Source organism: Podarcis raffonei, chromosome 16 (genome assembly GCF_027172205.1).
Source record: "Podarcis raffonei isolate rPodRaf1 chromosome 16, rPodRaf1.pri, whole genome shotgun sequence".
Taxonomy (NCBI): domain Eukaryota; kingdom Metazoa; phylum Chordata; class Lepidosauria; order Squamata; family Lacertidae; genus Podarcis; species Podarcis raffonei.
In genome coordinates, this window is record NC_070617.1 from 16,891,663 (window position 1) to 16,914,605 (window position 22,943).

Below are 22,943 nucleotides of genomic sequence, written 5' to 3' on the forward strand. Positions count from 1 at the left end.
CAAAAGTGTTTGGTCCTAATCACACGGTCTGTGTGTGTGTGTTTTCTTTTTTAAAAAACAAAAGCAGAGATTATGTGACTGTTTACCAAATCCCGCAGGTTTTCTGTAGCCCAGAAGGTATACAGCCTGGCCTCTGCAGCCCAAGGCTCTTTAAACACCTGTGTGATAAGCAGAAGTTGAATGGGCACAGTTTTCTCTAGCGCAGAGGTGTAGCAACATTACACGTTGGATCTCTGCCTACCGTGAACCTTTTTGAAAGCTCTTGCCAGGAAAGCAAAAGGTGGAAACTCAAGTTGAGGAGGCTGGATCCCATTCCATGCGCTTGATGGTTCTCTCCTTTTGCAGCTTTGCTCTCTCCTTCCTTCCACAGGGGGAGAACTCAGTGAAGGTGGAATGCACCTCCCCGTCTTCCCAAACCCGAGCTTGCCGTGTGGGCTACCCTGTCTTCAGGTCCTTAGCAAAGGTGAGAAAGAAGGAGCAGCTCTTCAGGATCCCCTTAGAGCGGGGTTCCTTGGAGCATTTCCTAGGTGAACAGTATTCCATTTTTTCATGTAGGAAAAATAAAATAAAAGACAGCTAAAGGAAGACGTGGGCTGTGTACTCGCTATACACTTAAAGCACATGACTGCCCCCAAAGCATCTTAGGATCTGTAGTTTACCTCCCATGGAGCTACAATTCCCAGCACTCTTAACAAACTACAATTCCTAGAGTTCATCGAGGGAAGCCAATGTATGGCACGTACACAGCTGTGGTACAGAGTTTATGAATGGTGTAGAAAAAGCAGATGCGGAAATGTTTCTCTCTTTTCTCTCTTTCACAGGTAGCCTTTGTCCTGGAGTTTGAATTCAGCTGTTCCACCCTTCTGAACAAAGCACAGGTGAAGCTCACAGCCAGCAGGTGAGAACCAGGGAAAAGTCAGAATGAAGGCCATATATCTATCATCTATCTATCTATCTATCTATCTATCTATCTATCTATCTATCTAACCACCTCTTCAGCTTTGTATTTATTTTTGATTCAGATTTGTCATGGCCAATGACAATACAGTCGTACCTTGGTTGTCAAACTTAATCCGTTCTGGGAGTCCGTACAACTCCTGGAACCTTTCGACAACCAAGGCGTGGCTTCCGATTGGCTGCAGGAGCTTCCTGCACTCAGTTGGAAGCCATGTTGGATGTTCAGCTTCTGAAAAAAACATTTGCAAACCGAAACACTCACTTCTGGGTTTGTGGCGTTTGAGAGCTAAAACACCTGAGTACAAAGGCGTTCGAGAACCAAGGTACGACTGTAAAGTTATTTGGCTTTGCATTTGACCAACTAGAAGTTGTGTAGAGGAGGGTGGCCCTCAAAATCAAGGGCCTCAAAACTGAGCCTAAAGAGGAATGATTGAGGAAGCTGAGGATGCTTAGCTTGCAGAAGAGAAGACTAAGAGCTGATAGGACAGCCATGTTCAAAAATCTGAAAGGCTGTCACATGGGAGATGGGGCAAGCTTGTTTTCTGCTGCTGCAGAGGACTAATGACTTCAAATTACAAGGAAGAAATTCTGACTAAATAGTAAGAATAACTTTCTGACAGGACAGCTGCTTGACAGTGCTGGATTCCCCTTCACTGGATGTTTTTAAACAGAACTTGGATTGCCTTCTTTATCTGAGATTGCTGCAGTAGAGGGGTTGGACTTGACGCTTTGGGTCCCCACTAGCCCAGCAATTCTATGATTCTATTATCTTTCCTGCAGTGACAGCCATGAACTGAATGAGACCCTGACCGACAACATGGCACAGCCCCTTGCCTATATCCGTTATGAGCCCGACCTTTTGCTGACCAGGTGAGGACCTCTGTGTAGAGTGAGCTGCATGCAGGTTGAATAAGAGGACGGAGCCCCCTCCTTGCAAGGTGTCCCTGGCAGGATGATTCAGCTCCCCCAGGGTGGAGAGTAAACCAAATGTGAACACCATCATCACTTGGCTAATTCAGTCCAATGGCTACCTTTTACCTCTGTTGACATTTGAGGCTCTGGTTCCTCATGCAGGGATGCTTTCAGTTCTGACGCAACTCCCCAAAAGGACTACCCTGGCCTGTCTTAATACTTAGATTATCCTTCTAACTGTTGGCTGGCAAGGAAAAAAATAGGCGCGTAAAGGAGAATTCCCTGGATGGCAAGATCCAAGTTTGGGGCAAGTACTCTTTTGTGAGAGAACCCCTGCAGAGATGTAAAATAACAAGATATGCAGCAAAGTATAGGCTGTTTATTTAAAGGTCTAATATGCCCTCCTAAGTTCCAAAACTCCCCTCTTCCCTTAGCATAGAAAAAGACCATGTTTGGTAAGTTAACAATGGTTTACTTACAAACTCTTCAAAGGTCAGATTCATGTGTTTTCCCATACAGCGTTGAGAAAACACTGGCAGCAAAACTTTGGTAGGTTAGTTTCAAAGTGGTGAAAGTCCCTAAATTATTTGCATAGGAACACAAGGGTGGCTTGCAGAAAGCCATGAGGTCTGAGCTGGGAGCCACCAGCTCCTCTTTACACATAGGAGTTCACATGGTAGACTGAGGGAAATAGTAGACTTGACTTCCTTCCTCTCAAGGTGAAGGGGAGTGACTTAGCTAAGCCTGGCAGGACAGCTTACCCTATGGCATAAACCCCTTCATCCATTAATTAGACTTTAGCATTTTGCTTATATGAGACTGGTTATCCGACACTAATTTATCCTACATTACTTACCTTAGATGGGTGGGCTGAACTTGACAACCTTTTGAGTTTCATTAGCTCTAAACATCCCACAGCACTTATTGTCATTATGGGTGGTCTGAATACGAGGATTGGTGATGACATCTCTAGGCCTCCCATTTTCATAATATATAGATTGGGAAGATCTCTTCCTTTTGGGGTATCCCTCCAGGGATAGCTGCCTGAACCATCAAGGGATATTGGAATGGATATGGAGTTTGGAAAGAGATGAAGTTACAATTGATCTACATGGCCTACCTTCCAGGGGGAGAAACAGGTGCTATTAAAGGATGTCAATTTATAAATACTGTATTTATGTATACCATTTATATCCCACTTTTTTCTTCATGGAGCGCAAGGTGGCTCACATGGTTCTCCCCCTCCTCATTTAATCCTCACAACAACCCTGTGAGGTAGGTTAGACTGAGAGTAACTGGCCCATCACTCAGCGAGGTTCATGGCTGAGTGGGGATTCGAACCCTGGTCTCCCACTCCCTGGTCTGACACTCTTAACTGCTACATCACCGTAGGAGATGGGACTAGGTGGAAGGTATATGGATTTTCTTCTTCAGGCAACAAAAGGCCTTGGGTTTGGATTTGATAGAAGAGCTTGGATTTGATATCCCGCTTTATCACTACCTGAAGGAGTCTCAAAGCGGCTAACATTCTCCTTTCCCTTCCTCCCCCATAACAAACACTCTGTGAGGTGAGTAGGGCTGAGAGACTTCAGATAAGTGTGACTGGCCCAAGCAGCTGCATGTGAAAGAGCGGAGATGCGAACCCGGTTCAACAGATTACGAGCCTACCGCTTTTAACCACTACACCACACTGGCTCTCTCATCACCTCTGTAGAGAGACTCTCTCTGGGTCATCTCTGTAGAGTGTGCAGTAAGCAAACAATCTGGGTTATTTGCAAGGGTTGTCGTGGAGAAATTGGAAACTGCGGCCTACACAATCTAGAACTGACCCGGCTTTTTTTCTATGGTTCTTCTCTCCCTCAGCGAGTCTACCCTGAACCGCTACGAGGTGCATCCTGTTGGGACATTTCCAAGCGGTATGAGCCCTGAGTTCAGGACTACTGTCAAGGTAAATAAGGAGTTGGGACAGGGTTTGTATGTTGGCAGTAACACAGGGAAGGGTGGCCAATTTTCTCTCTGGCAGGGCTCCTCTGCAGAATATCACGCTTTATCATTAGCGGCATTAGTAAGGCAGCGGCGAACCTGTGCCTGGGCTGGACCACCTCAGATCGCAGGTAGGGGCTCCTCTAAGTAAAATATACAAGCATATCTCTGTGTAGAAGTCTAGCTTATCAGGGGTCTAAGTCTCGAAGCTTAATCCAGACTGCAGGACTCAGATGACTTCTCCAGCAGACCCAGGAAAATTGGGGTACCAATGCTTTAAGATCAGGGCTGGCCCTCCAGAAGCTTTTGAGCTCCCATTCCCATCAGCCCCCTGGCCAGCATGGCCAATGGTCAGGGACGATCAGAGCCCAATAACAGTTAGAAGGCCACAGGCTCCCCTCTCTTTCTTTTTGGCACCTGGTTCCACAGACACACCTGTTGACTTATTACTGTGACCATCTTTCTTCTCACCACTGCAATGCCTAATAAAAAAAGAAGAAAAGCAACTGGCAAAGGCACTGTTCACTCCTGTGGGTTCAGAGAGCGAGTTTATAGCTCCTGCCCAATCAGATTTTCAAAGTTCAGCTTAGAGAAATCCACAGTTTCAGGTTCCAGTTTCCAAAAATGGTGACCCTACATAATTTTTAAAAAAAGTTTTGTGCAGTTTTTTGCTTCATCTATTGGACACTCTTCTCATCCTTGTAGGTGCAAAACCTCGGCTGCTATGCGGTGGAGAATCTCTCCCTTGTCATGGACCTGCCTGCCACAGCCTATCAGAACAGTGAATTCCTCTCTGTCACACGCATCATTGCAGATAACGTGAGTCACTAGGCCTTCACCAGTATAAGTGCTTTGGGGCCTCTGTTCTTGCTGTCATTTGGGGTCTTAGGGGGAAATTCCAAATGACACTTTGCTGCTCATGGGACGGCAAGTTCTCCTGCACAGCCATGGCAATGCACCACGTATGACATTGGGACAGATTTGGCCTAGAAGGCTGCTGTTGCTGATTTGCTCAGTTTCAAAATCTGCAATCTGGTTTAGAGTGAACACCTACTATCTTGCTGGCAAAGGATGTTCTTGTGGTTGCCATTGGGGCATCTAGTTGGCCACTGTGAGAGCAGGATGCTGGACTAGATAGGCCCTCTTTGGCCTGATCCAGCAACCAGACTTTCCCTATGCTCATGGCTCACAAGGTCCTCTTATACAAGTCCTTAGATCTAAATGTTCTAAAAGCCCAGCTTTAGTAAAGTTTAATTTGCAAACAACTCTGACCACTTCCTCTAGCACTTTGGGTTCAGCAGGTTCTTCTTAATTTTAGCTGGCTGCTGAGCAGGGCCTTTTTTCAGCCAGAATTTGCCAGTTCCAGCACCTCTTAGGTGGGTGCTATTGCCATTATAAGAGAACAAAGACAGTGTTCATGGTGAGTTCTGGCACCTCTTTTTCTAGAAAAATAGCACTACTGCTGGGTATTGTTTAGGACATCTTAATGCCAAAAGAGATGAGACAGAGAGCACAAAATGGGAAGGGGCCAAACATGAATAAGGGGAGGGAAGGAAATCCGCTCCTGTTCAGAGACCTGGGTGTCTGCTGCAGGTGCTCAAGGAAAAGCTTAGAAGGACCCCTCACACATATTGATATCCATTTCCATTTTCCAGGTGACCTGCACCATGCAAAATCTGACAGAGGCCTCTCAAAATGCAGCTGGTGGTGTGATGATCCCTGTTCATCCGGAAGAACTTGTGCACGTAGAGAAACTGGTGAGTGCCATGTTAGCAGACCTTGCAGCTTGGGTGAATTTGATTGAAGTAATCACTTACAGTTTCTGGAGTTTAAAGGCTTATTCATGCAGGAACTATGTACAGTATGAGTGGAGATGAGAGAGTAAATAATAGATACCTTGTCTGGAGAGAATAGCAAACAAAATGGCTCAGCTTTTTTGGGTAAAGTTAACATAGACATAAAAACTAAAAACAAGTGCTGGCCAGATTGCAACACAAAGAGTGCCGTCGTGTGGTTTAAAGTAACTCAAGAGAAGGAAATGTATTTGCCTTTTTCCAACTTTCCCTCGTCTGGCTTCCTCACTGTGATTCAGGCAGCTTCAAGACTGACTGGCTGTATCACAACCCTGCTGTTGCTTTTCCATTGCAAGCATTTTAGTGCAAACTAAAATGTCAGTTAAAATTGTTTTAACACAATTTAAAATGGTACCATCCAGAAAGGTAAATAGGGAGTGTGCCAAGTGGAGATATCTCCCCCCCCCACCCCATTTTATGTTGCATCCACGATTGCAGAGTGTGTACACTAATTTTTACTTATTTGTTTGTTTGTTTAGATTTCATGAGAACCATTTACCGCTTGATTGTTTTTTAAAAAACCTTCATAGCGATTTAGAAAGAAAATAAAACAATACAATTATTAGTAAAAACAGTTAACAGCATATATTTTAAAACATTCAAAATATACAGTGGTACCTCAGGTTACAGACGCTTCAGGTTACGGACTCCGCTAACCCAGAAATAGTACCTCAGGTTAAGAACTTTGCTTCAGGCTGAGAAGAGAAATTGTGCGATGGTGGCGTGGCAGCAGCGGGAGGCCCCATTAGCTAAAGTGGTGCTTCAGGTTAAGAACAGTTTCAGGTTAAGAACAGACCTCCAGAATGAATTAAGTTCTTAACCCGAGGTACCACTGTAAAGTAAAATCAGCAATAAACTAAAACAGATTAAAACCCCTAAACCTACCACATTCACACCATGTTACCAATGAAAACCACCCCATAACCACCCCATTTGGGCCTGGTAAAAGGGGGGGGGCTACCCACCCCCTCCACTTCATACTGTTATTTGGATTTTTGAAGCCCGAGAGAAGAATTGATCTTCCAGTTCCAGGCTTAAAGGAGGACAGCAAGGATTGCTGATGGGGTGCTAGCCAGGGTTGTGCAGTGGTTACGGTGTTGGACTAGTAACTGGGAGACCAGGGTTCCCCACTCAGCCATGAGGCTCCCTGGGTAACTTGGAACACAGTCACTGCCTCTCAGCCTATCGTACCTCACAGGGTTGTTGTGGGGATTAGATGAGGAGGGCTGGAGAACGTTGATCTCCTTGGAGGGAAAAAGGTGGGGCTTAAATATGCAACATATAATTAAATAAATAATGCACCCACATCTGGAAGCAGCCTAGGTTGTGAAGTAGGGGTGGGGTGGGGAAGGCTGGGGAAAGGTACAGAAAATGCCTAGAATTCTGCCCATGATTTGATTGGGTCTTGGCAAAGGAAGGGCTGAGGTCTCTCTTTCCTGCCAGAATTGCACCAACGCCAGATGCCAAGTGGTGAAGTGTGAGCTGCCGCACATTGAGAGGAACGCGGAAGTCTCCATCCACCTGCTGAGAGCGGTTCACAACGAGTTTTTCAGGAGGGTGAGCTCAGACTTTGTGCCCTCTCTCATGCATGCACCCTTGAATTCCTGCTTAAGAGGGTCTTATATGCCCTTCACTGGTAGCATGGGAAAATCTGGACCAGTGGCGTAGCGTGGGTTGTCAGCACCCGGGGCAAGGCAAGTAATTTGCGCCCCCTAACCCGTGGATTTGCGCCCCCTAACCCTAACCCCCAGATGTTGCGCCCGGTGTGGCCGGCCCCCCCTGCACCCCCCACGCTACGCCACTGATCTGGACTGAATGTGTTTGTGTGCATAGGTAGATAGGTGTGTGCATGTGCAGGCTGTCGTGACTATGACTGTGTGGACCTTGCATAAAACCTGCACATCCAATTTGTGCAGATAGAGCAGTAAACTCCCCTGGAAGCACCTACTGAGTTTGAAAGTCACCAGAATAGAATTCCTTCTTTGCTTTGTTCAAGAACGCAACAGGGTTAGAGAGCATCCGGTAGCAGGTTGAGGTGGTGATGGTGGTTGTGGAATGCAATCCCTAAAAAGGCAAACTTGCCTCTGTTCAGTAAAGCAGTGTTGTGCTGAGAATCCAGGGGCATCACAGCCTCTCAGTCTTACAGGATTGTTGTGGGGTAAGGGAGAGCCATATGCACCACACTCCCTTGGAGGATAAATGCAAGAATGAAATAAACAAAAATAAATGCACTTGCCAGCTGGGAACCTGCTTGGGAGGCTTTTCTTCTACTAAACACCCTTCTTGTCTCTTTCTTTCCATCTCGTGGGTGAAGGCTAAATTCAAGACCGTGAAGGTTGTGAGCAGGTTCACGCTGACCAGCCAAGAAGAGGAGAGCCTCCTTCTGCTGCCAGAAGCTGCCCATCAACGGGAGGTAGGAGGGGCTGCTGGCCTTTCTAAGGCTGGGGTTGTGGTGGTCTGAGCTGTAGCAGCTTCTGCATCACAGGAAAAAAAAAATCCCCTTAAGAATGAATGGAAATTGTTGACTTTGTTATGCAAGTGAATGATTTCCAGGGAATGCATTGTGTATGGTAAGCGGGACCTGCCTGTATGTATTCACAATCGCAATAAGGGATGAAAGCTTGGTGTGTGTGTGTTTTAAAAAAAGAGTTGAGTGCATTGGGCTTAGGCTTAAGATCGATCAGTGAGAAAACCCTGTTCATGTCAACTGCTCTCTTGCTATCTTCGTGATGCCCTTTCAGTCTGAACTAACCAGCTCTGAATCCTCATCACGCCTCCCAACACTACCAGTGGGCTTTTTGCCGGGATTCAGCAGATTTCTCCCCTTTCTCGTTGCAGACCATCTTGGAGATCATCCAGACCAATCTGGTCCCTCTTTCGCTCTGGATCCTGATTGGCAGCATCATTGGGGGGCTCCTGCTGCTGGCTCTGATTATCATCTGTTTGTGGAGGGTAAGAGTCATGCTAACGGCCTCAGGTTGCACCTGCACAGGGAAACCAGCTTAAACAGGTCACATGACTAGTTTGGCCTTCCAACTTACGGATTCTTAATTGCTGAGAGACAATGCCAAAAGAAAATCACATGGTACAAAATTCCTGGGACTGTCCACACAGGCAGGGGGGAAGTGCCCTTTCCACAGCCTGGTGCCCTCCAGATGTTTTGGACTACAACTCCCAGGAATCGTGGTCTGAAACATTTGGAGGTCACCATAGGGACATCAGAAGAGCCTGTTGGATCTGGCCAAAGAGGGCCCATCTAGTCCAGAGATTTCAATTCTAGCTTTCTGTTTATTCCCAGAGGTTCATGAAAACTGAGATTGACACAAGAGTATATGCAGCTAGATGCAATTCCCCACATGTGGCTGAAAGTGGTACAGTCCTAGGCATTCTCTACCACCTGATTTTTCACAGATCGGCACAAAGATTCATCTCGGGGAAATTTTGAGGCTTGTTTTCAGGTGGGATTCAGTCCCATACTGGAAAATTCAAGCTGCACAACTATAGCTGATTTGGAGCCCTCTTCCCCAGAACTGTTTGGCCCTTTTGCAGTATGGAAAGGGATGGGAATGCACAGGAAAATGTGAGGTGCTGCTTGCTTTGACTCAGAGCCATCTAACCTCCCTGCAGACAAATCAGGATAAATGCTCAATATACAGGTTTTCTGGAAGCACTGAGAGAGCCCTGAACCTAAGACATCAGAAGACTAGGTTCCCTGTAGCTGTAAAACATCACATCTTTTTCTCATGCTAATCTATATATTCTTCTTCTGCTCTCTTCCTTTACCACCCCCTCCAGCTTGGATTTTTTGCACACAAAAAACCTGGAGAAGAAGAGAAAGAGGAACAATAAAACATGGAATTTGAGCAAGGACTCTTCACACAGGAAAAATGAGCAAGGGGAGGAAATCCAGTGGGTGCTGTTGCTGCTGCCCTCCTTTGACTCCCTGTAAAAAGTGATGGAAGATCCAGCAGTTCTGAAGACAATCTGCAGTCTCATAGCATCCTTTTGCTTTTGGGAAGCTAAGAAAATGCAACAACCTCCCCCCGTGTTGGAGCCACAATTAAACACACCAATACACACACACTTTGGTCTTCAGACTGGGGTGGGTAAACATCCAATTTTGCCCCCCATGTTCAGGGAGTGGAGAAAAAGTAGCATGTGCAGGCCAGCTTAGGCCCAACCCTTCAAGGTGACAAGACAACAGAGATATGGGTTTCAAAGAGGGCTCCTTCCCCTGTGAAAAGTGACTTAAGTGCTCAAATCATGTGGAGCGTCTCTATTCCAGATACTTTCTTCATGCATTGCAGGAGGTCTCCTTTCCAACTACAATTCTATGGTTTCCATCAGTCCTTTGGGATGCAGCAGCTTGTCTTGACAAGGTGGAGCGTCTCTCGTCTCCCTCAAACAGAACTTCGTTGCGTAGAAGCAAAACAAATTTTACATAGTCCTGTATTCCTGCTACCACACTGAAGTGAGCGCTACCTTTTGGGTGGGTTGGTGGCTGGTACAGAGCAGCCTCATTCACTTGGAATTGCAAAAGGGTAGGGCCCTTTGGTTTGGCAGCTGTGAGCACCACCAGGAAATCGGGGGAATGGTTCATGCCCGTTGCTTGTCTTGTCTGGATGGAAGATAGAGAGGGGCATGTGCCAGTGGGTGTGGAACCCAGCCCCTTGTAAAAAAGGTAAAATTTGCATACATTGCTCTGCCCACTTTTGTGCTTGGCCCCACCCACCACTGGCAGGTGGCTTCCAGAAGGGGATTTGGCCCTTGGCCTGAAAAAGGTCCCCAACGCCCTCCTTCCCTGTGTGCAACCAGAGGCTTACAAACTGCCTTTCTGTACCACCAAGTGCATGGAGCTGCCTTCTAGCCTCAAATGGGAGAATGAGATAAGAACATAAGAGCCCTGCTGGATCAGGCCAATAGCCTATCTAGCCCAGCCTCTTGGTGGTCAACCAGATTCCCCAAAGGGAAACCCATGAGCAGGAGGAACCAAGCACAAGAGTCCTCCCCTCCTATGGTTTCCGGCAACTGGTATTCAGAAGCATTGCTGCCTCCCAACTCTGGTGGCAGAGCAGAGCCATCATGGCTAGCAGTCACTGATAGCCTCCTCCTCCTCCATGATCTGATCTAAGCCTCTTTTAAAGTCATCCAAGTTGGTGGCCATCACTGCCTCCTGTGGGAGAGAGTTCCATAGTTTTAACTATGTGCTGTGTGAAGTTGTAGGCTTACCCAATGCCAATGGATGTGCCATCCTCCCACTGTGAGCCAGGATTGCAATGGAAGGTGGTGGGCAAGGGATGGGATAAAGTTGAGGTGTGTGCTGTTCTCCCTACTGCTGTCTTTTTTTTTAACTTGTTTGTGCAATGGAAATGTAAGGATTTGCTTGTCCAGCCCCAGCAAATGTCTCACCAGAAGCCCATCATGAAGCTCACAAAGATGAGAGCCGGGAGGCAGCTGGTTTCCCTCTTAGGCCAAATAATTTTGGACCGCCATTAAGCTGCATGAATTGAATAAACAAGTTTCTCTCCCCCCACAGTATTCATTCTGCTTTGTCGGTCATGGAGAGGGACACAGAGGCACTGCACCTCTTTGCTGGTCCCATGAGAAGCTCAGTCTTTGTCAAGGTACAAATATAGGAGGAATCGCCATGGATGCCAATGCCGCTGAAATCTCAAGAGCTATGATCCAGGGAAGGGAAAGAGGCATGCAGAGCCCTGGTGTCCTGACTGTGGGGACGCCTGTTGGACCAACCCCCCTCCCTGCTGTCTATAAGGTCTGGGGATTTTACCAGGCATTGCACACATACTCTCATGCCTTTCGTTTGCCACCTTAATAAGGGCCAGATGCTTGCTTTAAAATTTTTTAGAAGGCAGCTGTGATTCTCAGGAAGAGTTCTATGCCGTGCACCAAGTTGTTTTGAAGTGGGGTGATCACAGAATTCCCCCAACACTGTAAAAACTTCGGCTTAGTGTTTTGCATCTATGTCAGTAGCTCCAAACGTGAATCCAAATTTAATGATTTAGGACAAGCTAAAATAACTCAAGCAATGATCCAGCTTTCAGGTTCCTCAGAATGCTTCTTCAGGCTGATGCTAGCCACAAGGGGGAACATTCCTGGAAATGGTTGAAGTGCGGGGGGGGGGGGGAGCCCAAGGTAACTGTTTAAATTAGTTAGGAGAAGTTAGTTTAAGCTAGTTAGGAGGAGGAAGAGAACTTACGCAAATGAGGTTAGACAGCCAAGTGCAAAAGATGTCGCTGGTGGCCCCAAAGCCCGGGGAAGATTTCTGGGATGCTCAAAAGCTTGCTCACACCATCAGTTTCAGCTGGTCCTAATAAGAAGCGTTCATCCTACATGTGCGCTTGGATTTTTATTTTCATGAAGCCTGGAAAACTACCTGTGCCCCCCCCCAATGTTTTAGAGAATAATTCAACTACCCAGGAAAAAGACCCTCGGAATGGACCTTCAACTATGTAAAATGATAAGGCCTTGGCAGGGTGAGGGTGTACATGCCCTACAGCCATTAGGCAAAACTATTAAATTTGGTTACTTTGACATTTATTTAGTTGGTCCTAATAAAGGTTTTTTCCAACTATATCTTTGGATTTCTCCTTCTTATATATTTGCAATCTGTATGTCCAAATATGAAGCAGCCCCACCCACCTGCCCTGCACAATCTCAGATGGTCCCTTTCCCCCTGCACACACCCCCAACCAAGAACTCTTATCGTTGCCTTTCTTATTAAAGACTTTTATTCAACTTTTGATAGCAAACAGAAGACACTAAGTTTGAAACGGAGTGTACCTGGTACACCGTTACAGCGATGAAGTGGCCACGAAGAGGGGGGGTTGCCTTGTGCTTTCCCCATTCATTCCTTGGGACATGACTCTGCCATACCCCCCCACCCCACCCTTCTCCTACCAAAGCTCCTTTCTTGTTCCAGGCAGAAGGTGCTTTGGGGGAGGGGGTCAGTGTGCAGCACCAAAGTTTTGAGCTCAGACATGATTCAGAAGATAAAAAGACTGTAGATGGAGGTTGGAGGGGGGGAAGAGTTGCAAGGGAGGGAAAAAAAACAACACTTAAAAGGAAACCGACAACAACAAAAAGTGATTCTTTATGGTATATCGAGCGATGGCATTCTCATTTAAAATACTGAAGAACAGCTTGGAAAAAGAAGACACAGTCTCTGATCCGGAGGATAAACTACACGTGGTCCATTTGATAAACAAGGCAGCAAAAAATGGGTCTTAAGTAGCAGGTGGGTTGAATGCTGGTTCAGGAAAACCCAAGGGGGCCGAGGGGCTGAAAGCAGGAAAAAGGTAGCGTTCGCTCGAGGGGCATCGAATACTTGCCTTCATGGAATGCAGGGCTCCCCTGTGCTGCTTCTCCACCCCTCTTTTTCTCTTTCTGTGAGCCAAATTGCCCCCCACTCTTTTCCAGAAAAAAAACAGAACCGAGATAAAGGAAGTCAGGGACTCTGTCAACCTAATCCAAAGAAAATTCACCCAAAATTCAACAAAATCCTAGGTTGCAGGAAAGACGGGCAGAGTCGATTAAACAGACTCAGTTTTGGGAGACACTGGAAAGGCCTGGGTCCCTGTGCAAATCCTCTTGACTCGCCTCTCTCTTCCCCTCGCCCATCTGAAATAGCTTCCTAGCCAACGCCTGGCTGCCTTCTCCTTGAGCCTCCCCCTCCCCCACTGCAAAAAATAGACTGGGACAGGCGGGCAAGGACAATGTCCCCCCTCCCTCTGCAAAGCCATGGGAATCGTAACGGTGGAGGCCTCTCTTGCTACCCGAGGAAAGGACTCGCACAGGTTCTCAGGGACCCTCCCGACCCCTCGCTGAAAGGTGAAACTGATCACTCCGGAAACTAAGGGTTAAAGAGATCGTCTGGATGCTACAGCGACCCAGCAGGAGATGCTAGCGGTTTCTGAAAGATGGCCGCCCTCACCATGGCCATGGGGTGGGGACGCAGCTCCACCGGCTGCACCCCTTTGCTCTCCCTCTCCCTCCTTGCTACTCGGTTCTGTAGTTTTATAGGTATCATACAATTTACAAACTGTAGTAAGGGATACTACAGGCCTGAACTGCCCCCTCCCTGGCCCCCCCCACCGTGTCAGGGAGGCTTCAGAAAGTCCATCGGTCGTGTAGGTGGCTTGTGCTGCTAAAGGAGTTGCTTGTGGAGGCCTCCGCGTTGGGTGCTTGCCGAGTGGAGTCCTCGCCGTTCAAGCTCTTCCGGCACACGGGACACGTGTCGTGCTGGGGAGGGAAAATGCGCGCGTGTGAGCGGGGGCAGTGCTGGGAACAGCCATGCCTCCCAGAGCAGATACCTGAGATTGGGGCGGCCACATTAAGGAAAGGGCACCACCGAAAACCTTCCTCTGAAAAAGAGCAATGCGCGAGGGCAGCCATCTCCCACCTTGCTCTCTCCTAGAACCAGCAGGGGCTCAAAGAGGAAAGAGCAGCAATGGCTTCCACATAGGAAAAGCCTCAGGTTGTGGGCACATACCCATCAGATCAGGGGTACATAAACTGGGGGTGGGGGGCTGGTCTCACTGCTGCTGCAACTGCTCCATAAGCATGGATATGGGAACAGTAGCTGAGATGATTGTAGTGTGCGTGTCTGGGGCACCTTAGGAGCTGCTGTATGCGTGCACTTTTGATAATAACTATCAGATCCTTAGCTGCGGGGTGCTCTGGACACCTGGAGACTCCTGTCTGGGCAGCTGGGCTACTTGAGACCCAGGCCCAAACCCCATTAGGTGGCACGTGGCTCTCTGCCAAAAGCCTTTGGCAGAATCTGCCAATTCAGAGCCTCAGGACAGCCGAAAGGTCCTGCCTCAGATACTCTGGTGCCCGAGGTTAAGTCAGTCACACCCTAGTGCTCTTGTTCATTGTGCAGGAGAACTTCCAACGGAATAGTGCCCTGGAGATCAGGTCTGTATTCTACTGCAGCACCCAACATCTGTGGCCACCCCTCGTCCCACAGGAGAGCTGCCCTGTGCCAGGCAGGATGCCCTAGCGCCAGTCTCCACCTGACCCCAAGCCAACAGGGAAGCCAACTTACCAGCTCTAACCATGGCACAATGCAGCTGCTGTGGAAGTAGTGATTGCACGGGAGTTGCCGGACCTGTTCCGCCACAGTGTAGTCCTCTTTACACACAGGGCACTCCAAACCCATATCTGCGGGAGAAAACAAGGCAGGGTCACGTGAGGGCAGCAACACGCCAGTTCTCTAGGATGAGGCAAGAGGTACATGTCCTGCCTGCAGGCTGGCTGCACAAGAGGCAAGAGAAGTGAAAAGGCAACTGGGGTGAGAACACCGGAATGAAGAGCCGAGTTTGGAACAGTGGGATAACCAGTCTCGTATAACCAACATGCTTAATGCATGAAGGGGTTAATACCATAGAGTAAGCTGTCCTGCCAGGCTTAGTGAGATCAAGTGTTCACCTTGGGAGGAACTGGGTAATCAAACCTACTGTTCAATCTTCCTTCAAGCTCAGCATGTGAGGAGGTCTGAGCTGGTTGCTCCAAGCTCAGACCGCATGGCTCCCACAAGCCACTCTTGAGTTCTTATACCAATAATTTAGGAACTTCGACTGCTATGGAACTAAGCCAAGTTCTACTGCCAGAAGACATAAATATGACCCTTGGAAAGTTTGTAAGTAAACCATTTTTAACTTACCAAACTTGTGGTGGTCTCCTATGCTAGGGGAAGAATGAAGTTTTGGAACTCACAAGGGCATATTTTGAAGGTCTAACAGCGTATAGTTCCACACTTTACTTTGCTGCATATTTTGTGACTTTAAATCTCTGCAGGAGTTCTCTCACCAGAGGACTTGCCCCAAACTTGGATTCTGGCACTGGCTGCTAGGCAGCAATTGGGGGAAGGGGGAAGTAGAGGAGGAGGTTACCAGAGAACTAAAGAGTGAGAAAAACACTAGGAAGGTATGTGCATGCGAGACCTTTGAAATTCTGTGGAAGGAGCTTTTCAAACTGTCTCTGACCTTGATGTTGTTGAAGGAGAAAGATAAAAAGGGAGGGGGAAGAAGCCAACTCAAGATCACTCAGGAAAGCGTCTTGGTTTCATGGGAGGACAAATTCATGGAGGACAAGACTACTGATGGCTACTATCCACAATGACTATGTTCTTCCTCCATGCCTGGAGGCAGTGAATGCTTCTGAATAGCAGTTTCTGGAAACCACAGGAGGAGAGAGGGCTCTTATGCTTGGATCCTGTTTGCAGGCTTCCCAATGAGGCATCTGGTTGGCTACTGGCCTGATCCAGCAGCCTCTTCTTATGTTCACCTGCTACTTTGCCCCAGGTTCAATCCTCAGCATCTCCAGGTTGAGGAAAAACTTGCCTGAGACCCTGGAGAGCTGCAGCTAATCTATAGAGACAGCGCTGAGCTAGAAGGACCGATTGCCTGACTCCTACTCTGCACAGTGAGGTTTGGAAGATTTGCTTAACGCAAGAAGATCTCCCAGGCAACTTCTAGAAATGGGACCTGAAACCTGCTTGCCTTTGGTATCACTGCCTGTGAGACTGCAAACCGGTGGGGTCAGCCTGATAGACAAGGCACAAAAGAAAAACGGACTGGGGAGGGAAGAGGAGAGCTATTGTGCAACTGGGGTTCTAGAGTAAATCCACAATGCCTGGAGAGCCCCGTGAGCTGTTGCCCAGTTCCTTAAATCAGAATCAAAGAGAACCACAGAGGATTGCAGCTGGAAAGCAGTTCATTTAATGCTGTGGAGCTAAGCTGAGCTGGAGGTTGACGCTGGCATTCTCTGGAATTTGGTCTGGGTGCTCAGTCCAGAGCAACAGAAGAAAGCAACCCCTTCCCAATTTTAGGTTACATTTTAGTGATCAAGATTTAATAGATATTTTTAATTGCCGCTATATCTGAATTGTCTCTGTTATACCCAACTGTAATTCAATGTATTCCTGTTGTGTTTTATGATTTTCCTGATATTGTAAGTGAGCCGGAACTGGTCTGTGACCTTAGTAATAAAATTCAATTCAACTCTTCCAAACAACACATTTACAAAAGCTTTAAGTTACCAGGAAGCAGGAACTACTTACCAACTTGTTCCTGAGTGACGGTCACTGTCGGGAGAGAAGAAATCTTCTCTTTGTCTGCCGGGGGAGGCCCTGTGTTCTCCAGCTGCCCCAGGAGCTGTAGGGGGAGAGGAAGGAAGGGTTGGTGCGAGGGAAGAGAACTGGAATCGCTGCACAGATTATTTGCTCTCACAACGTGAAATTTAATGGCAACTGAACTGAATGGGGGGAAAACGTTCACAGCATTTACTAGTCATCCATCAAGAAAGATTAAGACAGCTGCCTTCAGAATATTTGACCTTCAGGAATCCCTTTCCACCCTGACTGGGTGCTGTGCAGGATCCTAGGGGTGCTATAGGGCACCCACTTAATTTGTGCTAAGCCTGTGGAGCCTCAGCAGCAGCTCAAATAGAATCATAGAGCTGCAGAGTTGGAAGGGACCCCCCCCCCCGGGCCATCTAGTTCCACCCCACCTCTGCAATAAAGGAATCACAACTAAAAAAAACCCTGGCAGGTGTCCACCTGACCTCTGTTTAAAAATTGCACACATACTGAATGCAGCCATGGCTCAGGTGGAATGATCAGAGCCTTTACCTGTGTGACGACAGCATCAAGGCCGCTCTGTCCCCAGGCATAGTCCCCAGGACTCGAGTGCAACATGCCCCCCCTGCAAGAGGGAAAGAAAGAAAGAGTCACTCAGGGTGGGGGCATGAGAAGGAAGCAGCACGCCCACTGCTGCCCAGCTTCCATGTCATAGGATATCAAGGGCCTATACAGCATTGGCTCAACCTTTATCATGCTTCCGCGGCTCCAAACTTATTCTTCTGGAGTCAGTTCTGGGGGTGGAGGAAGCCTGGGTTGGGGGAGCCCATTATCTTCCCAAAATAAAACAGCGGCAAACAAGTGGGGAAACGCCTTTGCACGACTAATTATCTTCTTAAAATCTCTCCCCCCCCCAACAAATATCCTCCCCATCTTCAGTAAGTAACAGTTCCTTAGTTTTGCACAGAGGGTTTGAGAAATGCTGGAAAATAGCAAAGTAGTTTGATGGTGTGTTTGTACCTGGATGTTTGTGTGCTCTATAAAGGAGGATTTAAAAACAACCCTGAAAGTGGGGAGTGTCTTCTGTGTTTCACGCTCCTTCTACCCCCCCATTCTTCTCTCCCCCACCCCCGCAAGCAATCCCCCTCCTCCTTAACAGTCACCCAGCTTTATGGGGACAAGGAGAATGTTGCAGGAAAGGACCGTATTTGCATGTGTGTCCTGTGCTATGTGTTTCTCACTTTCCTTCCCTGCAACAACAAAATATTTCTGCTTCTGATCTTAATCTTGTTTTGCCCCCCGCATCCCCCACCATGTGCGCACTAATTTCTGGAAAGCCAGGCTGGAGCTGCCATGGCGAATGCGTCGGTTTGGCCCTGCAGAGCAGTGCTGTTGCTTGGGTTCACATTGACATATGCGTTTCTACTTACACACACACCAAAATAATAATAATAATAATGATATTATTATTATTATTATTATTATTATTATTATTATTATTATTATTATTACCCCGCCCATCAGGCTGGGCCTTCACAGCCACCCTGGGTGGCTTCCAACCAAATATTAAAATACAGTAATACATCAAACTATAAAAGCTTCCCTAACAGGGCTGCCTTCAGATGTCTTAAAAAATGGTGCCAAAAAGAGGTGGGTGCAAAGTGGGGAAGTCCCCACTTTCGCGCGCCCTGTAATGGAGCCCCAGTGTACATGGCTTCCACAGGGGAGCTGCAGAAAGAATGTGGTTGGTCAAGGGAGCCATGGACTCAAAAAGGTTGAAAACCACTAGCTTATCTCAAAGCCCTCCTCTCGTCTCCATTAGACTGTATTGGCTAAAACTAGTAAAACACCCCAAGATTTTAGATTGTAAATTAGCTCTCCAAGCTATAACAAAGAACTTACTCAGGGTTCTCAAGGAATCCAACACCAACTTTGCGTTGAAGACAGGTGTACCCTCTCCTCTCCCCTTTCTTAACTTGCCTTTGGTGTGAGTTCTGTGGCAAAACAGTCACACTCACTTCCTGTGTGGTTTTGAGGAATAGTTAAGGATTCTTTCACTCTTCTCGATCAAGGTGCATACGTATGATGGGATCTGCTGCCTGCTTAAATTGTAATTTTGCTGTCTGATGCAGCATTTATATATGCTGCCAATTTCATGTCATATAACAAAGCAAGTTTCTGTGTTCCTTTGTGTAAGAACTTCTTGTGGACATATTGCTAAGAGCAGTGTTAGAAACTCAAATATATAAGCTAGGTGCCAAATGGCTCCTTAAACCAGGGTTACAGTCGCCAAAACAGAATGCCTAGTTGCCATTTTGGGGCCAGTCGACTCAAAAGTCGTATTTTTTGTTCCTGAAATTCATTCTGATTGTGCAGATAAAATATAACTGATAGAATTATACAGGATGTATTGCTAGTGTGTGGAAACAGTCAAAATCCAAGGATCTCCAGGCATGCACCTCCAGATGGTGGAGATGTCAGGCGCCATCCTGGCGCCTGGGCATCTTCACTTGGTAGCAAGTGGCCGACAGTGAGGTGCAAAATGCACCTGGCAAATTTTGAATGCTGGCTAAGGGTAAACACATATTCATAAATGGACGCATGTCATAACTCTAGCAAAAGATCCCAAACCTCTTGATACCGTGTGTATGAATGCACGTGAGTGCTGGACACACATTTGAGTTCAGACACGTACTTTGTAAAGAAAAAATACATAGGATTGCAAATAATGTCCCATACTCACCAGGAGAGAGGAGGAGACCCAGGAATTGCCGAATTCGCAAAGAAGCCTGCAAAGATCTGCTGTATTATTCTAGCCAGGAGATGGGAGACAAAACGAAAACATGTAAGAAAGAGGCAGAAAAGTAAAGTGGAGGTGGCAGTGACAGCATCCAGGAGAGAAAGCTGAGCAAGCCTTAACAGACTGATCATTGCACTTGCTTCCAGGGACTAGCGCCCTCTTTGTCCAGTACATGAAGCATACGTTATGTTACATTAATTCAGGAGTGGCCAATGTGGTGCCCTCTAGGTGGTGTCAGACTACAGCCCCCATCATTCCTGATCACTAGCCACACTGCTGGGCATTGTAGTCCAACAACACACAGAGGGTACCACATTGGCTTCCCCTGCATTAGTGAGGCAACCAACAGGATGCGAGATGGGCAGGGCAGACCTACAGACCTGACAGATATATATGAGGCAAGAACAGTCACCAGTTTGCAGCAATTGGGAACAACAATGCTGTCTTTTTAGTTAGGCCACACAAGTTGAAACCCTTGGTTATGTGAAAGAACCCTAATCCAGCTTAAGCCCCAAATGAATAGAATCAAACATAAATTCTATGTTTCAGGTTTCTTGAAGTCTTCCAGTAGAGACTGTTGGAAGTCAGAAGTAGCAGTGTGGTGGACAGAGACCTGAAGGCCACCCTCTTGCCCCAGACGGGGGGGGGGGGGAATTTTCCCACCCCAGACCTTCATATCTCCTGTTAGCCTCCAAGAGCAACTGAACGTACTATTCCCCTCCAGATCAGATCCTGGATCCTCTCAGCCTTTCTCAACCTGTGTGTCCCCAGATGTTGTTGAACTACAACTCCCATCACCCCTAGCTAGCAAGGCCAGAGCTCAGGGATCATGGGAGTTGGTAGTCCAACAACCTCTGGGGACCCACAGGTTGAGAACTGCTGCTCCAAGTCCTCCAAATCCTTACCCTTCAATGGCAGGTGATCTGTCAGGCCGTGCGCTGACCCGGGATCTGTACCTCCGCGTCATGGGCAGTCGGAGGGGTCTACTTGGTCCCCAGAGGTCTGCATGGGCTTGGTGGCCCCTTTCGTTGTCTCTGCCATCGTGATCCATAGAGTTGCTTGGGAACTGGAAGACCATAGAACGATGCAACTGGTCCCAAAACTGGAGGAAGCAAATGAAAGCGCATCAAAAAGTCAACTTTTAAAGGGCCAGAAATCAAATGGGGTAATAAATTCTAGCCCAGCAGTTTCAGGGGTTCTTGAAGCTTTCCTGCGATGACTGGAGACTCTCAAAATTCAGAAGCAGTCCCTCAGCCAATGTCTACGCCAGGAGAAAAGCAGGATTTACTAAGCGGAGCTCTTCTGATTGGACAGACAAACCCACGTTCTCTTCTGGCTTACAAAAACTTCTCCACCCGCTCGCTTGCAAGCCATGCCAAGTCTCCACAGGAGAGGGGCTATTTACAAACCCGAAAGGCTCATCATGGGGGCCTCCTGCTTCCAAGGCTTTGTATGCCGTGCCAGCTGGAAGGAAATTGCTTTGCCCCCTGCCCCCGGGAAGTGATACCCAGAGCTGTAGAGCCCTGCTCTGCAGCATGTTGTGAGTGGTTGTGCGGTGGGATACCCCCAGGTTTGGTGTAGGCTCAGGCAAGCAGGAAACAGCTGTCACCAGGCCACATCAAAACTGTGCATTCAGTCTCCTTATTGCCCACTTTTCCATGGGCACTTAAGATAATCCTGTCTCAGTGGGAATTTGTTTAGTCAAGACCTTTCGGCTTTGGCTGTTTTTGCTTCCATTTGCTCTGCATTGTTTTAATTCTCTTCTTTTGCTTCACCATTTTCCTTTTATTCTATACCATTCTATTTGTTATAAAAGCACACTCCCTTTGCAACCGCCAAGCACTGCCAGGCTGCACAGTGGTTAAAATGCTGAGATCAGGGCTGGCCCAACATTCACCTGGCAATGATGGCCGCTGGGTGAACCCTGGGTGTGTCACTCACATGAAGTATCTCTGTTTAACCCACCCCACAGGGCTGTTGTGAGGATAAAATGGGAGGGGGAGGAACCATACACATACTGCCTTGAGCTCATTGGAGAATAAAATAATAATAATAATAATAATAATAATAATAATAATAATAATAGTCACATCAATATGTAAACGCCTTCTGGGCAAGTCCTTTTCCAGACCTCACTGCTCCAGCTAGGCTGCGACCGGTGCTGTTTTTGGATAGATAAGCTGTCTGGGCTGCTCCCTTGCTAAGTCAGCACAATATGACAGCCGCTGATGAGCAAAAAAAGACGACAGAACTAAGGAAAAGAGAAGCAGCACACTGGCCACTTTGTGCTTTGAGGACTTGAGGAAGAGATGCAAAATCTTGACTGAAAATGTGTGCAGACTTTATGCTCCTGCAGTCTTCCTGGAGGTGTAGCAAAGTAGCAGAGCATCTGCTTTGCATGCAGATGGCCCCGGGTTCAACCCCCAGGTGGGAGATGGTCTGAAGAGGCCACCAGGATGCTTACATTGCCATCCTATGGAGACCTGGGGGCAGGGGGCCTGCTCAGATATGCAGCTCACAAGGCAGCCTGGAACGCATACAGGACAAACACAGGAAAAAGGGAGGGAGGTGCCTTAGACAGAGTCAGACCTTTTGGTCCATCTTGCTCAGTTTTGTCCAAACGGACTGGCAGCAGCCCTCTGGGGTTGCAGGAATGAGGGATTTTTCCCCAGCCCAAACTGGAGAGGCTGCTGTGAACTGAACCTGGAACCTTCTGCCTTTGATGCACACACTTTGCCACTGAGCCGTGCCTCTGGAAGAACACCTGAGCTGCTTGCATTTTTGGGGACTTCCTCTGCAGCTTTTGGTTGAGTGGACCTGAGGGGTGGACCAAATGACCTTTTGGATCACTTCCAATTCGACCACTCTATGATTCTTTGGTCTACACAGCGCCACAGGAGCTTTGGCTTCTCTGTTTCCCATGGTAGTTCACAGGCCAACTCAGACCCTCTTCCCCACCAGGCTGTGCTCCCATTGGATGCCTGGCTGCAAAGCACCAGTGGTGGTATAGCGGTTAGAGTGCTGAACTAGGTCCTGGAAGACCAGGGTTCAAATCCCCACTCAGCCATGGACCTCCCTGGGTGACCTTCGGCCAGTCGCTGCCTGTCAGCCTAACCTACCTCAAAGGGTTGTTGTGGGGATTAAATGAGGAGCAGGAGAACCACGCACAGCACCTTCAGCTCCATGGAGAAAAAGTGGGATATAAATGGAATAAATAAAAGAGCTACATGGTCTCTCCGCTGGATAGTACCCCACTGAGCAGAAAATACCGTATTTTTTGCTCTATAAGACTCACTTTTTCCCTCCTAAAAAGTAAGGGGAAATGTGTGCGAGTCTT

The 22,943-nt window shown here is 47.6% G+C and overlaps 2 protein-coding genes across 3 annotated transcripts in view; one reads left to right on the plus strand and one right to left on the minus strand.

Moving 5' to 3' along the window:
- ITGA10 (integrin subunit alpha 10) overlaps positions 1 to 12,299 on the plus strand; it is a 57,934-nt gene extending 45,635 nt beyond the window's left edge. For both annotated transcript variants that reach the window (XM_053370120.1, XM_053370121.1), the window contains 10 exons: positions 371 to 463; positions 822 to 898; positions 1,738 to 1,827; positions 3,733 to 3,817; positions 4,558 to 4,671; positions 5,508 to 5,609; positions 7,149 to 7,262; positions 8,020 to 8,118; positions 8,544 to 8,657; positions 9,501 to 12,299. In XM_053370120.1, the coding sequence (XP_053226095.1) occupies positions 371 to 463; positions 822 to 898; positions 1,738 to 1,827; positions 3,733 to 3,817; positions 4,558 to 4,671; positions 5,508 to 5,609; positions 7,149 to 7,262; positions 8,020 to 8,118; positions 8,544 to 8,657; positions 9,501 to 9,554 (942 nt within the window). In that variant the 3' untranslated portion in view covers positions 9,555 to 12,299. The remainder of the gene's footprint in view (positions 1 to 370; positions 464 to 821; positions 899 to 1,737; positions 1,828 to 3,732; positions 3,818 to 4,557; positions 4,672 to 5,507; positions 5,610 to 7,148; positions 7,263 to 8,019; positions 8,119 to 8,543; positions 8,658 to 9,500) is intronic.
- Positions 12,300 to 12,797: 498 nt separating this feature from the next.
- The window catches only part of RNF115 (ring finger protein 115), a 36,349-nt gene continuing 26,203 nt past the window's right edge, over positions 12,798 to 22,943 (minus strand). Inside the window, exons 4-9 of the mRNA XM_053370125.1 lie at positions 20,512 to 20,708; positions 19,550 to 19,618; positions 17,359 to 17,431; positions 16,789 to 16,882; positions 14,773 to 14,888; positions 12,798 to 13,964 (exon numbers count right to left, since the gene is read on the minus strand). Coding sequence (XP_053226100.1) covers positions 13,833 to 13,964; positions 14,773 to 14,888; positions 16,789 to 16,882; positions 17,359 to 17,431; positions 19,550 to 19,618; positions 20,512 to 20,708 — 681 coding nt within the window. The 3' untranslated portion in view covers positions 12,798 to 13,832. The remainder of the gene's footprint in view (positions 13,965 to 14,772; positions 14,889 to 16,788; positions 16,883 to 17,358; positions 17,432 to 19,549; positions 19,619 to 20,511; positions 20,709 to 22,943) is intronic.